This window comes from Syngnathus typhle, linkage group LG9 (assembly GCF_033458585.1).
Source record: "Syngnathus typhle isolate RoL2023-S1 ecotype Sweden linkage group LG9, RoL_Styp_1.0, whole genome shotgun sequence".
Lineage (NCBI taxonomy): Eukaryota > Metazoa > Chordata > Actinopteri > Syngnathiformes > Syngnathidae > Syngnathus > Syngnathus typhle.
The window spans coordinates 14,781,766-14,797,933 of record NC_083746.1 but is presented as its reverse complement, the minus strand read 5'-3'; the positions used below and the strand labels follow the sequence as shown (position 1 = coordinate 14,797,933).

Genomic DNA, 16,168 nt, shown 5'->3' with positions numbered 1-16,168 from the left:
TTAGCGAAAGGAAAAAAAAATCTAATTCAAGACAGAAATCTTTTACTGGTGCACAAAATGAACCGTGCATGATCATCACCTTGTTCAAAGAACAAAACCAACACAATGTACAAATTACATACCTGCAAATCAGTGTGCCTTTGCAAGACCAGTTCAGATATGCGCTATCACGAATTTACACGATAAATCAGGTGTGTTCGGACCGCCACAATGGAGGCTCTGCCGTACCCCTGAGACCAACCCCGGTTAAGAACCACTTTTATATAATGACAGATAACATTTTGAGATGCAGTAAATACTAGGGGTGTAACGATACATCGATACACATCGATTAATCGATATAATGCTCTACGATTTATTGGCATCGATGCTAAAGGTAAACATCGATTTATATCGCCGTGTTTGACCTCGGACATTAGACGCGACTTTATTTTGAAATCCAGTTTATTGTTGCTTGCTTCCTCTTTCCGGCGTTGTTGTGTTGTGAGCAGAGCACGCGCGTGAAAGGGGAGGGGACAACTAGTCCGCGGCTCCTGGGCTGGTGCTATGGCTAGTGTCCAAAAAGACGAGGAAATTGGCTCCCCTTTAGGCTTCAAGTCATTCGTTTGGAAGCACTTTGGATTCCAAAGAAAAGATGGCTCAACGGCCAAGACACGTGCAGTTTGTAAATCCTGCCATGCGGTGATCAAATATTCAGGGAGCACAAATCTCGCCGCACATTTAAAGAAAAAACACGACATCAAAGTTCAGTGTTAAAGTAAGCAATTTGTATACTACAATACTATTGTAATTTCCTAAATAAAGAGTTTGCAGTGCCTTGTTGATTTTGCGTATGAATTGTTATAAATCAGGATATTGTTATATATTTTTTACTAAAAAAAAAAAAAAAATGTCGATCGTAGAGCACTATATCGCGATATATCGTGAATGAATCGCAGCAGGCTTTAAGATATCGGCAAATATCGTATCGTAGTTCTTTATATCGATATTATATCGTATCGTGACAAAACCCGCGATTTACACCCCTAGTAAATACTGGTCTAAAGCGAAAAACTGTTTACTGCAGCAGTCAGAATGAACAAAAACATTTCATTCGCGATATGGATTTGTACTACATGCATCAACCTGGAATACAGGCTGTGTAACTTGTGGACTGCGGAGATACAGCATCTGGAGCAAGTACCGTGTTTTTCCGTGTATAATGCGCAAAATATAACTAATTTATTGTCCTAAAATCTGGGGTGCGCATTATACATGGGTACTAGGGGTGTAAATCGCGGGTTTTGTCACGATACGATATAATATCGATACAAAGAACTTCGATACGATATTTGCCGATATCTTAAAGCCTGCTGCAATTCATTCACGATATATCACGATATAGTGCTCTACGATCGATTTTTTTTTTTTTTTTTTTAAATAAAAAATATAGAACAATATCCTGATTTATAACAATTCATACGCAAAATCAACAAGGTACTGCAAACTCTTTATTTAGGAAATTACAACAGTATTGTAGTATACAAAGTGCTAACTTTAACACTGAACTTTGATGTCGTGTTTCTTCTTTAAATGTGCGGCGAGATTTGTGCTCCCTGAATATTTGATCACCGCATGACAGGATTTACAAACTGCACGTGTCTTGTCGGTTGACCTAACTTTTCTTTGGAATCCAAAGTGCTTCCAAACGAATGACTTGAAGCCTAAAGGGGAGCAAATTTCCTCGTCTTTTTCCACACTAGCCATAGCACCAGCCCAGGAGCCGCGTACTAGTTGTCGACTCCCCTTTAACGTGCCTGCTCTGCTCACAACACAACAACGCCGCGCACTGCTCCCGGAAAGAGGAAGCAAGCAACAATGAACTGGATTTCAAAATAAAGTCGCGTCTAATGTCCGAGGTCAAACACGGCGATATAAATCGATGTTTACGTTTAGCATCGATGCCAATAAATCGTAGAGCATTATATCGATGTGTATCGATGTATCGTTACACCCCTAATGGGTACACATTTTTTTAAATTTTTTATTTTTTATTTTTTTAAGAAAATCATGGTACAACAAAACCAACAGCAGGATTGACCGACAAAGTCGTGGAACAAAAAGACAGGCTGACATTACCAAAGACAGGAACAGAAACCGAACTGACATCATGACAGTAACACATGCAATGATCCGACGGTGAGCGAGGGGCAGACAGGACTTAAATACAAAACACGTTACATTGATTGAGGTGACACAGGAAGGGAGGGGCGACGCGAACAGAAACTATGGCAACCTAGACACATAGCAAAACTGGGGACGAGACGTGACAAATCTCCCTCGAAATAAAACTTAAAATCACCTTTCTTCTTGTTTGTTGTCAATCGCGCATCACATTCAGCCATCCTGCCCAACACACTTAGTCAGTAAAATTCATAATTGACGACACATCGTTTGATGCGATGGTGCAATCCTTGATGGTGTGTTGTTGTTAAATATTGTTTGTTTTTTAATCTCCATCGCGGACCGGACGTCATACCGAGGCAGTATAACTGCGCATGCGCACTATGGGTCAGCTGCGCAGAACGGATGTGCAAGACACGTCAGCTATTTACTAATGAGTGATGAATGTGATAGTTTAATACAATCAGCAAATAACAAAATGCGTATTACAGGTAATATTTTATTTCACAACACTTTGCCTTGTTCCTTTCGTCTCTGCTGTTCACTTCAAACACGCTCCATACGAACGCAATGCTCTTGTATCAGACGCTTGCTGGATCACCTGCTCGTTTGCTGTCACAATGTATCCGACACAAATTTGAAACATTTGTTGCGGCTCCGAGTCACGACGAGGGGCAAGTTTTGGTTTCCAAGGGTGTTTTTATTCCTCTTCAACGTCTCTCCCATACAGAGCCGCCTTTTTCACATGTCCGCACTGATCGCGGTGGTGCCTTTACGGGCAGTCGGAGAAATCAACGCCAACAAAAAAAAATACATCCAGCCTAGTTAAGACCATACCAAAGACTATAAAAATGGGACCCATTGCCTCCCTGCGTGTGTGACGATCATTGGGACTTAAAAAAAAATAATAAAAATATTGAGTACGTATTAGAGATGCACCGATCTGATATCTGGATCAGATATCGGCCCCGATATCAACAAAATAGATGGATCGGGTATCGGAAAATGCAGCCGATCTGTGAGCCGATACTTTCCTTAATCTATTGGGACGCGGGCTACGTCATACGTCAGCAGCACGTGTGCCGCATGCCACGAGAGTTTTCTAAACAAACGCAAACATGGAGCGAACGTTCGCTTCTCTTCCCCGGGTTGCTAAGCGGACGTCAAACCCTGCGCGTTCGCTTCTCTTCGGGTTGGTAATGGGACGTCAAAGGCTGCGCGTTCGCTTCTCTCCCGAATGGGGGGGGGGGGGGGGGTGGAGGCTAATCGGATGTCAAACGCTGCGTGTTCGCTTCTCTTCCGGGGGAGTGTTAATGGGACGTCAAACGCTTTGTGTGGCGGGCTCCATCTAGTGTGGAAACTGAGAAGCTGAGCTCAAGCTTCTTGTGCGGGCCATATTCAATTATGTTTTCAGAATTTGCTGCGGGCCAATAAAAACTGGACCGTTAGTTTGGACACCCCTAATTTAGAGCAAAGAACTGTGTAGTCTGCCTGATGCCATTGCCTTTGGTCTTTTCTGTTCCACATGTAGAGTTATGTAGCTTGTTAAGTCAACCATAATATCGGATCGGTATCGGGTATCGACCGATACGCAAAGCCACGGCTTCGGTATCGGTATCGAAACTGAAAAAGTCGGATCGGTGCATCTCTAGTACGTATTATACATGGGTACAGGCTTTTTTCCAGCATCAACATGCCATTTTTAGGGTGCGTATTTAACATGGGGGCGCATTATACACGGAAAAATACGGTATATGATACAGTGTATACGTTTGCAATGACAACGAATTCAGCTGCGATATTTTGACAGTTTCCAAAATTGTCCAACACGTCAAAGTCAAAGTCAAAGTCTGCTTTATTGTCAATCCCTTCATATGTCAAGACACACAAAGAAACCGAAATTCCGTTTCCTCTATCCCACGGTGACAAGACATAGTACACGATAGACACACAAGTAGACGACACAAAATAAAAACAAGAAGGCACAAACAATAAATAATAAATAAATAATATGAGTGATGAATAAATAATAAACAAATAACACAATAAATAAGAGGAGCAAAACTGAGCCAGAGTGCATACAGCAGACAGTAAGCAGAAAGGGGGAGAGAGTTCAGGATCCTAACAGCCTGGAGTATGAAGCTGTTGGTGAGTCTGGTGGTGCGGGAGCGAAGGCTCCTGTACCTCTTCCCAGAGGGCAGAAGATCAAACAAAGAGTGAGCGGGGTGACTCACATCACTCACAATCGTGGTCGCCTTACGGGTGAGATGGGAGGTGTAAATGTCTTTCAAGGAGGGGAGTGAAGCACCAATAATCTTACCAGCCGTGTTCACTATGCGCTGCAGAGCCTTCATGTTGTAGTCAATGCAGCTGGAGAGGACGCTCTCAATGGTGCCGCAATGGTGGTAAAATGTAGTCATGACGGCCGGACGAGCGCTCGCTCGCCTGAGTTTCCGCAGGAAGTACAGGCGGCGCTGGGCCTTCTTCGCCAGTGACGCGGTGTTGGTGGACCAGGAAAGAGCCTCACTGATGTGCACCCCAAGGAACCTGGCGCTGCTCACTCTCTCCACCACAGCACCGTCGACGGTCAGCGGCAGGTATTGGGTGTGACCCTTCCGGAAGTCAACAACAAACTCCTTAGTCTTGTCGACGTTCAGCAGGAGGTTGTTGTCCCTGCACCACGTGGTCAGAAGGTCAACCTCCAACCTGTAATGAGTCTAGTCTCCCTTGGTGATGAGACCCACCAGAGTCGTGTCGTCAGCAAACATACTACACATGAAATAGACACAAATGTAGTTATGATTCAGAGTACGGGCATGTAAACTGACTTAAGTGAATACTGAACATCCTGTCAAGTTTTACTTGCTCCCATAATGTCAGCGTGATGGCTTTAGTTATGTCTTACCAACGTTTACTTGCTTTGTGTCACGTGTCCACACCATCAGCACCTTTGATAGCGCTGTCCCTCTGCTACTGCCCCTCCTGACCGGTTATCCTCCGTGACGCACATTGCTTTCCAGTAATCAGCACTCATTGCCCACACCTGTTGTGCATCACCTGCTCATCAAGATCTCTACTTAATTAAGCACACTTCTCCAGTCACATTTGGTCAGTTTGTCCCGTGTTACTCCCTGTTCCTGGTCTCGTTGCCTACTGACTCCTGTTGCCGATCTCACTTCCCTGTCCGACTGACCGACCATTCCTGAACCCCACCTGACCATGACCCATCCATGTTTATTTATTATTTATTCATTACTCTTATTTATTCATTGTTTGTGCCTTCTTGTTTTTATTTTTTTTTGTGTTGTTTAGTTGTATGTATATTGTGTACTATGTTTTGTCACCGTGGGATAGTGGGAAAGTTATTGAGATCTCTTTGTGTGTCTTGGCATGTGAAGAAATTGACAATAAAGCAGACTTTGACTTTGATCCATCCATCCATCCATCCATTTTCTTCCGCTTATCCAGGGTCGGGTCGTGGGGGCAGCACCTTTAGGAGGGACTCCCAGACTCATGCCGTACTTTTCGGCATTTATGTTGCCTTCACATTATATTATATTAGTCCATGGACATACAAAACATTCAAGTAAACAATACAAAAAGTAAAAACAAGAAGGCACATACAATGAATAAATAAGAGCAATGAATAAATAATAAATAAATAAATACATAAATAAATAAATACATAAATACATAAATAAATAAATCAAAGCAACATGGTTGAAATGGCGCAATTGTGCATACAGCAGACAGTAAGAATATAGCGTAAAAGTACAGGAGGAGTGGTGCAAGGCAGCCAACGTGGCCCAAAAGGCCAGGACTTTTCCATCAGTCCATTTTTTATGAGCTCGGGCCCAGAGAACCTGGTGGTGTTTCTGGATATTGTTCATGAACGGCTTTTGTTTTGCATGGTAGAGTTTTAACCCGCACTGACTGATGTAGTGACGAACTGTATTTACTGACAGTGGTTTTCTGAAGTTTTCCTGAGCCCATTTGATTATATCCTTTACACACTCATGTCGGTTTTTAAGGCAGTGCCTTCTGAGGGATCGATGGTCACGGTCATTCAGTCTTGGTTTCCGAAAGTGGCGCTTACGTGCAGTGATTTTACCAGATTCTCTTAACCATTTGAGGATATTATTTACCGTGGATGTTGAAATCCCTAAATTCCTTGCAATTTTCTTTTGAGAAATGTTGTTCTTAAACTGTTCAACTATTTCCTCATGCAGTTCTGGACATAGTGGTGAACCTATCCTTGCTTGTGAATGACTGAGCATGTTTGGGGAGGCACCCACCTGTTCCCAATTAGCCTGATCACATGTGGGATGTTCCAAATAGGTGTTTGATGAGCTTCTCTCAACTTTCTCAGTATTTTTTGCCGCCTGTCCCAACTTCTACTAGACGTGTTGCAGCCATGGAATTCTAAGTTAATTATTATTTGGCAAAAAACAATTAGGTTTATCAGTTTGAACATGAAATATGAATATTGGTTGAGAAGGATTTTCAAATCGTTGTATTTTGTTTTTATTTACATTTTACACAATTTCCAAACTTCAACCGAATCCGGTTTGTAGGTCTGTGACGGGCTTTGGTGACGTTCATGTGGCTGAACGTCTGCTCACACACGTAGGTCAAGCCATCTTGTCCACTCTTTTTTATTATTCGTCACTCAGTGTCCACCTCTCTTTTCCTTGGGCCACTCATTTTAATGGAAGGATTACAGAAGAAGGTTTGTGGGTGGCATTAGCGTAAAACTGTATGTTAAAGCTCAGCGCGCGAATTACGGGAATGCTGACGTCACAGCCCACACTCAAAATTCGGCACTGATGGAAATAGAGCACGGAGTGCGCCGGGTCCGTACTAATTAGAGCCTCACTGAGTGAGTTCCATTCACTGACTTCTGGAGTCAGGAGATTTTATGATTTGGAGTGACACAGATGATCAATAAACTTGTTATTTATGTTGTTTGACATATAGTTTATTTAAATTAGCAACGCGTAGGTTAGACTTCAGTAGTTTCCGATTGTCTAGCGAGGCCGTTAAGGCAGCAGGAAGGGGGGGAAGAGCGATCCAGGGCGCTTGCGTGTGTTGGCTCATATGTTGAGCTCTTGTTTTGTGAAATAAAGAGCTGGTTACCAAACCCACATCTTGCCTGGTACTTTGGTAACGCTATAATATAGTATATAGTATAAAGTAATATATATATACCGTATGTATTCTAATTATCGCCCTCGGCGATAATTAGAGAAGGTTTATGTCCAACAGAGGGGGTGGGCGATTAATAGAGAACACTTTTTGTCCGATCGCCAAGGGGCACTGAAATGGGTGATATGTATATTTTCCTTATGTAGTATGCAATACCTGCATCTCACTGGTGTTCTTAACACTAGAACAGCAGCTGTTTTGATCTACCTCTAACGGCGGGGTGCATCAATTGATGCTCCAACACGTTACCGTCGCACATCACATGTTGCACACGTCATGTTATCGCGATCGTCTTGTTCGAGTGCACGCCCCAAAAACGTAATCGTGTGAGGATATTGTAGCAGAGTGACGAGTGTAATTGTATCATAGTTTATGGAGAATTTTTTTTTAAAAGGGACATTCGACGTGCTGTCAAATCAGTCATATTTAAACTTGCGCAATGACGTCGGCATGCGGTCGCGGAGGAAAACGTACGTTTTGGGAGGAATTTTTAGCAGCATGGGCGATAATTAGAGGTATCAATGTTTTTTATTTATGTCATCGCTAACACACACTGGGCGATTATTAGAATATGGGCGATAATTAGAATAAATACGGTACGTAGATCTGTGAAATAATTGGAGCCGCAACTGATGACGAGGCTGACGACAAGGCTGACGACGAGGCTGACGTCCGCGGCGCACGTAGGTCCGGAATCAACAGCTGTTTTTTTGTTTTGTTTTTTGCCACAGAGGATGAATATTCCGATGGATTTAATGATTTGGAGTGACACGGATGGTTTGTTAAAATTATTGTTTGTAATACATTTATTTGATATATTTAGTCTGACGTCAGCAGCGCGCGTAGTTCCGGCGTCAACGGCCGTGTGTATGTTTTTTTTTATTTTTTTTATTGACAGAGGATGAATATTCCGATGGATTTAATAATTTAGATTGTCACGGATGGTTCCTTAAAATTGTTCTTTATATTACATTCATTTAATATATCTAGTCTGACGTCAGCGGCGCACGTAGTTCCTTCCGGCGTCAACAGCCGTGTGTGTTTTTTTTTTTAAGTGACACAAGACAAAGATTCCGAGGGATTAAAAGATTTGGAGTGACACGGATGGTTCGATAAAACTGTTTATATTATTGCTATTTGATATATAGTTAATATATTGTTATATGGGCCTGTGGAATAATTTAAACTGCAACTGACGACGAGTCCAACGTCAGCGGCGTGCTGCACACGCGGCGTTGTTTAGAGAAAGGAAGACGAATTCGATCGATGGATTTAATGATTTGGAGTGACACAGATGGTTTGATAAACGTGTTATTTATGTTATAGTTCTTTGAATAACTGTTAATGGCCCGTTCTCAGCTCCTCGTTTGTGTTTGTGTAACATTAGCATACCGTATCGTTGGCCTGTTGTTGCTGGTTGATGTCAGTTCTTGGTGTTGGATTTTGTCAAATTTCCCACAAAATGTGACTTAAACTCCCGTGCGACTCATGTATGTTTTTTTCCTATATATTGTGCATTTTATGGCTGATGCACCTGTTTAGTCTTTTAGTCCGAAAAATACGGTAATTACCTTTTGAATGATATCTACCAATAATTGAAATACACCATGAAATTAATTGATTTTCAAAAGAAAATTCAGTGTGGTATGGCTTTACTGTTAAATGATTAAATGTATTAATGACCTATATACTTTCCTTTTGCAGACATCCCCTGTTCCCTTTGTTGGCTCTGCTATTTGAGAAGTGTGAGCAATCCACTCTTAGTTCTGAATGCATCACCTCTGCAAGCTTTGATGTGGACATTGAGAATTTTGTGCACTCTCAGGAGAAAGACGGAAAGCCCTTTTTCAGTGAAGACCCAGAACTCGACAACTTGGTAAGTTTACGTCATATGACCAAAAATGATAACCCTGCTTTATATTGTCAGTTTGGGTTCAAACCTCTCTATATTATAGTCTGAAAGGTTAATTTGGCTTTGGAACCATTTGACACACCTGACTGTTAGGGTGTATTCGGACCTGACTGTTTGGTTCGCTTTAAACGGACCAGGGTTTGATTGAAAGGCTGGTCGAACCTTTTGTGCAGGTGTGAATACACGCAAACAAATCCTGGTGTGGATTAATGAAATGGACCGAGACCCACTTTTTCAAGTGGTCTTGGTTCGCTTACAAACAAACTCTGGTGCGGTTCGCTTCAGGTATGAATACAAACAGCGAAGCTCCGCACCAACAGCACAAATATGCAGAGCAGGAACACAGCGCGTAGGACTCGCATGTTTTCCTCCATTTCTGGGTTTGTGGTCTGTGTGCCGTCCTGGTCATTGCTGTCCAATGGGAGCACAGATCGTCACAAGTGTGGATGTGTATACTTCACTTGCAAAATGTACAGTCTGAATAGGAACCGCACCGAATGAAAAAAATTAAGTCTGCTTTTGGTCTGGACCAAACAAGCGGACTAAAGGATTTTTCTGGTCTGAATACACCCTTAGATTTCACACATAGAGCTGGTTTATTCGGGTTGGGTATCAATCCTCATTCCGAAATACCTATTCCTAACCGGTATTTTATAACGGGAACCAGTGCCTGAATTACGGGTGCCAAACTCAAGGTCAAAGTAAAAAAAGTCAAAGTCAAAGTCTGCTTTATTGTCAATTTCTTCTTCTGCGGGTGAGGTGTAAATGTCCTTCAGGGAGGGGAGTGAATCTGTAGGCCAGATATGGTCCATCACATAATTTTACGTGGCCTGTGAAAGAAAATCTTGGTTGTAACCCTCCATGATACTTGCCAAAATATGTACCAAAATGTCAAATTATCATGTGTAATAATGTTGAGATTTTACAAAAAAGGTTTACCCTTTTTACAATAACTTGAACAATAATTCGACTCTCATCTGACTTGCATTTACTCCTGGTGTACCCCACTCAAAAAAGACAAATATGTGCATTACGCCCCTCCACCCCCCTGCAGTTTTGGCAATTAAAACCGTAAATAATTAGATACTTGCCATCATAATTGCTTTTTGTTTAGTTTTTTTGGAAGGAAAGTACTGATTATATATTTAAGTTGTCATAAAAGCAAAGAATATCATTGCTGACAAAAGCGAAGATGGTTTTGTAAAGAAGAATGGTCAAAATACCTTCAACCAGAATCTAGACTCTCATTGGAAGCTATAGGAATCGTTTAGAGGCTGTTATTTCTGCAAAAAGAGGATATACTAAATATTGACATCATTTTTTCTTTTGGGCTTTCCAAATTTATGCACCTACCTACTTTTGTTTAAGTAATAATTGCACACTTTCTGTAAATCCTATAAACTTAATTTCACTGCTCAAATATCACTGTGTCTGCTATATGATATATTTAACTGAAATTGCTGATCCGAACAACCAATGATTTTTTAAAGGGAAAATTTTGAAAATGATGAGGGGTGACCAAACTTTACCAGACTGTATTTAAAAAGGCGGTGCTTCCAACAGCCACACTCAGTTGAAGCGTCAGCCTTCTTTCTGGAAGTTTCTGCTCCCAATCTTTCAAACCAGCCGACCAGAGGATTGTGGCACGGTCCGGGGTGAGCCTCGTGGCTAAGCCACAAGCCAGCTGACACGGTCCGGCTCGCGAGGAATCTCGCTCCAGACTGCCACCGCTCAGCGAAGAGGTTTGCCACGGACGGCATCGGAAGCCCGCTGCGCAGCGCAGAAGCTCGCCGCGGACGGTGTCGGAAGCCCGTTGCTCAGCGAGGAGGCTTGCCATGTACCGTATCAGACGCCTTCCAATTCAATTTTGGATAAATAACTGAAGGACAATATAGTGATGACAGTGATAATTTTGATTATTATCACAAAGTGAATGACTGTTTCATCTTTGGTTACTTTGTTTGTCACGAAGTATGCTTGTTTTTGACTTAAGAACTTTGTCATTTGCATTGTTTACAATACTGCTTTACTGTGTGAACACATATTAGGGTCCTTTCCTAAAATGTGGTAATTTCTTGTGTTCTACAGATGGTAAAAGCCATCCAGGTGCTGCGAATCCACTTGCTGGAACTGGAGAAGGTGAGTGACCTGTGTAAGGATTTCTGCAGTCGTTATATTGCTTGCCTCAAGACTAAGATGAACAGTGAGACCCTACTGAGTGGAGATCCTGGTAGTCCTTACTCCCCTGTTCAAAGCCAGGCCCCAAGTTTCTCACCAAACAAATCCCAGGTCAGTTGTCTGTATTAAGTCACCCTCATAATGTTATTCTGAGGTTATCATAATCAATCCAAGCTCTTTTTTTTATAAGGTCCCCTGCTCCATCTCAGGGAGTCCTCAAGGTCAAATTGTGGTTCCGGCTTCAGCCCTGCAACAAGGAAAAGTCACTGTCACGGCAGTAAATCCCACCCAAGTGGTTGCAGGTATGTCATCATGGCATACTACTACACAGACAGGTAACTGTCCTGTTACAGCTAAAATTTTATGTAGAAAATGGCACTGTGATTAAGTATTCTATCACCAGAAACTCTAATGCATTTGTGTGTTCCAACCAGGCGGCACAGTGTATCAACCTGTAACAGTTGTCACTCATCAAGGCCAGGTCGTAACACAGGCCATTTCCCCAGGAACTCTCCGTGTCCAAAACAATCAGGTTTCTCATTTCTCTCTTTGAATTTTTTTTTTTTTTTTACATTGGTGTTAGTGTACCGCCAAAGATCCCACATTGACATCTTGATGGCGGAAAAGAGCAATATTGTAAATTTTAAATATCTGGCGTTCCCATTTTTGTGTCTATTTTTGTATTTGTCAAAATAATCCTCTATGACTGTTTAATGCTTGGACGCATGTCATATAATGTGAACAAAAGGATGGCTATTGTTTACAAATACAGTGCACACAGGCACCTGTACCTACCATGTCACTGCGCATGTGCTAAGTTAAACTGGTGTGTTCCATCTTGTGGCTATGTCATTAACTGAAAAATACATTGTCCAGCCTTTTAAATATAATATACAGTAGCTCTATTTTTACACGGGCTCTCAGTGTGAAACCCCGTGGTCTCGCCGGTAGAGCTTTTTGGCTATTGTTCACTAATACATACATTTGCTCTCGGTTGTTATCGCGTGAACGCAACTCTCAGCGTGAACCCACGTGTGCTTGTGTTCTCGCGGGTGAAGCTTTCCGGAAGCCCGCTGCGCACGAATGCAGTTGGGTGTCATGTGGGTTTAGAACCTGCTAAAAAGCAACACAAACTTTGTCCGAGTACCAAGGGAAAGATTTCCCGACATTTGCGTCAAAAATTGAATAGGTTGATAACAGAGGCGGCGGACTTCCGGGGTTCTACTGCACTTAATTTTCAAAAAATTACAGTCCCATTGTGCCACCGTCCCAACGTGCCAATACTCCAACATTGTCAGGGCTGCGAGGCCCCTTTATAGCTGATAGCAACTTTAGGTAGTGCCCGAGCAGTGAGCGCTGCGAGGCTTGAGCAGGGACTGCTGCGAGTTCTGAAATGTTTTTGTAGAAATTATTATTTTGGCCTGAACAGTGACCGCTGCGAGGTCTCTATTGTCCATCCATCCATCCATCCATCCATCCATCCATCCATCCATCCATCCATCCTCTATTGTCCCCACGGGGGTCACGGGCGTGCTTGAGCCTATACCAGCTGTCATCAGGCAGCCGGCAGAAGACACCCTGAACCGGTTGCTATATATTCATCGTAGTGATTGCGCCACCGACTGGCTACTGGAAATAAACATTCTATTCATTAATGACAGCGAGAAAGTGGAAGCAGTAGTCAAATCAGCCAACTTAGTTGCCTTTCAACTAAAGGCAAGAGTACCAAAATAGTAAGTCTTTCATCATGTCTTGAATGTTTCTACTGAGATAGCAGCTCTGGTTTTCGTAGATAAGGGCATTCCAGAGCTCTGGTGCCCAAAAGGAAAATGCTCTCGAACCTGCAGACTTTTCTTATGCACTCTGGGTCACTAAAAGAACAGCTTTTTGTGAACCAAGGTTTTGGGACGGAACATATAATCGACGAGATAAGAAGAAGCCTAGCTGTGTAATATTTTATAGGTTAGTAACAGAACATTGAAGTCGCATCTCAAGTGAACCAGGAGCTCACTTGCCTCGTATCGGGGTAATATGATCAAACTTGCTCATCCTTGTGAGGAGCCTATCTGCAGCTTTTTGTACCAACTGTACCACATAGACTTTTAATCCTAAACATACAAAAACCAGACAGCAGTACGTTACAATAATCATGGCCCAACGTAACAAAAGCATGTAATATGATTTCTGCATCACGAGTTACAAGATTGGGACAGATGTTAGTGTTATTGCGGAGGTAAAAATGCAGTTCTTGTAATGTTCTTAATGTGTTTTTGAAAGGAGAGAGTTGGGTCAGAGTTGGGACATCACATGTTACATTAACATGGACTACATGGTGGGGGCTCTCTGAGAGGTAAGATCTAAAGTAGGAAAATGCTGATCCCCAAATACCAACACACATTTCAAAGCAATCTAATGTGTTATGATCAACAGCGTTGAAGGCAGCACTAAGATCGTATTGATGAAGTATTAGAGTCTATAGCTCGGACATCGTTAGTCACTAGCAAGAGTTATTTCAGTAGATGTTAGCTATAAAACGAGACTGAAAAAGTTCAACTCGATTGTTAGAAGCCATAAACTGTTGTGCTACGACTTTCTCAAGAATTTTCTCAATGAACGTGAATTTGAAACCAACCTATAATTACTGAGACACAAATAATAGCGGTCAGTGCCAGTGGACAGTGATAAATTAATACTCTTGAAGACAGAGGGCCCTACAATTTGAAATATATTTTTAATGAGTTTGCCAGGAAATGTGTCGAGTAAGATAGTTGTCTGTTTTGCCGCACTAGCCAGTTGTGTATGGCTCTTAAGGGACACTTTTTCAAAGTGGGAGAGGCTTGTCAGATATTTTCAACATCATTAATTTTACCTTTATGAAATTATCAAGTGAATAGGCGCTATCTAAATGCGACTGCTGTTCCATTATCTTAGCCACAATATCAAACAAGTATTTAGGGTTGTTTTTATTTAGACCGATAATTCTAGAGAAATAATTAGTTTTTAGTGGTTGAGGAACTAAACACCTTATCGTGGTGCAGGGGTTTGTGTCAGGGTTGACAATTTATTTTGATCGTATGATTATGTTGAAATGTTGACTAGAATCATTAACTCTGTTAAAACTTTCCACCTTTCCTTGACTCGTTTGTTGAAACTTTCCAAGGTTGTGCAAACGTTCTTGCTTAGCTTGTTGTCGAAAGATGCTCCACCAGTATCTGTTTATACAACTTTGTAAAACAGAGATAAGACCCTCTGCACTGACTACCGTTTTTTTCCATGTATAATGCGCAAAATTTAACTAATTTATTGTCTTAAAATCCGGGATGCGCATTATACATGGGTACAATTTTTTATTTTATTTTTAAAAATTATTTTTTTTTTTTTTTGAAGAAAATCCTAGTAAAACAATTTTTGAAGAAAATCTTGTCACGGATGGAGTGTGGAAAGGAGCAGGGCGACCAAGTGCAGCTTGGACCAGGGTTCATTGGAGGAACTCAAAACACAGACTTGGTACCTAACATAACTCTCTAACAAAACCAACAACAGGACTGACCGACAAGACAAAAAGAAAGGGTGACATTACCAAAGACAGGAACAGAAACCTGTGTTATTGTCAAATATTGTTTGTTTTTTAATCTCTATCGCGGACTGGACCTCATACGGAGGCAGTATCACTGCGCATGCGCACTATGGATCCGATGCGAATAGTCCTCTTCTCTTCTTGACTGGCAATGAATGTGATAGTTTAATACAATCAGCAAATAACAAAATGCGTATTACAGATAATATTTTATTTCACAACACTTTGCCTTGTTCCTTTCGTCTCTGCTGTTCACTTCAAACATGCTCCATACGAACGGAATGCTCTCGTATCAGACGCTTGCTCGATCACCTGCTCGTCTGCTGTCACAGTGTACCCTACACAAATCCGAAACATTTGTTGCGGCTCCGAGTCATGATGAGGGGCAAGTTTTGGTTTCCAAGGGTGTTTTTATTCCTCTTCAACTTCTCTCCCATACAGAGCCGCCTTTTTCACATGTCCGCACGTCACTTTCCTCTCTTCATTTTAACCTGATCGCGGTGGTGCCTTTACGGGCAGTCGGAGAAATCAACGCCAACAAAAAAAATACATCCAGCCTAGTTAAGACCATACCAAAGACTAGAAAAAGGGGACCCACTGCCTCCCTGCTTGGCACTCAGCATTAAGGGTTGGAATTGGGGGGTTAGATCACCAAATGATCCCCGAGCGCGGTGCTGCTGCTGCTCACTGCTCCCCTCTCCCCTAGGGGATGGATCAAAATCACACGGGGATGGGTCAAATGCAGAGGACAAATTTCACCACACCCAGATGCGTGTGTGACGATCATTGGGACTTAAGAAAAAAAATAATAATAATTTCGGGTGCATATTATACATGGGTACAGGCTTTTTTCCAGCATTGACATGCCATTTTTAGGGTGCGTATTATACATGGGGGCGCATTATACATGGAAAAACGGTAAATTAGTCTGCAGAGGTGACCCCTGAAACCTGTTCACCCCGACCACCAGCATGCTTTCTCTCAATAAATAGTCCCTTGCAAGAGGCGAAGGTTAGAGTGCTTTCAAGCACCTCTATACCACACAGGGTGATGATGGCTTTCTCAGCTTGCAAGCGTAAAGTCAAAGTCCCAATGATCGTCACACACACAGATCTGGGTGTGGTGAAATTTGT

At 42.1% G+C, this 16,168-nt stretch overlaps 1 protein-coding gene across 22 annotated transcripts in view; it reads left to right on the top strand.

The window, feature by feature from the left end:
* The window catches only part of LOC133159954 (homeobox protein PKNOX1-like), a 146,088-nt gene that overhangs the window by 105,007 nt on the left and 24,913 nt on the right, over positions 1-16,168 (top strand). For 14 of the 22 annotated variants that reach the window (XR_009715773.1, XM_061287402.1, XM_061287404.1 and 11 more), the window contains 4 exons: positions 9,073-9,244; positions 11,369-11,569; positions 11,649-11,793; positions 11,893-11,990. Coding sequence is in view for 20 of the 22 variants with exons in the window: in XM_061287402.1 (XP_061143386.1) it covers positions 9,073-9,244; positions 11,369-11,569; positions 11,649-11,793; positions 11,893-11,990 (616 nt within the window). In the remaining 2 variants the exon portion in view is untranslated. Of the gene's footprint in view, positions 1-9,072; positions 9,245-11,368; positions 11,570-11,648; positions 11,794-11,892; positions 11,991-13,735; positions 13,809-16,168 lie in introns of all 22 variants that reach the window. The other 8 variants (XM_061287415.1, XM_061287414.1, XM_061287412.1 and 5 more) reach the window with 4 other exon arrangements.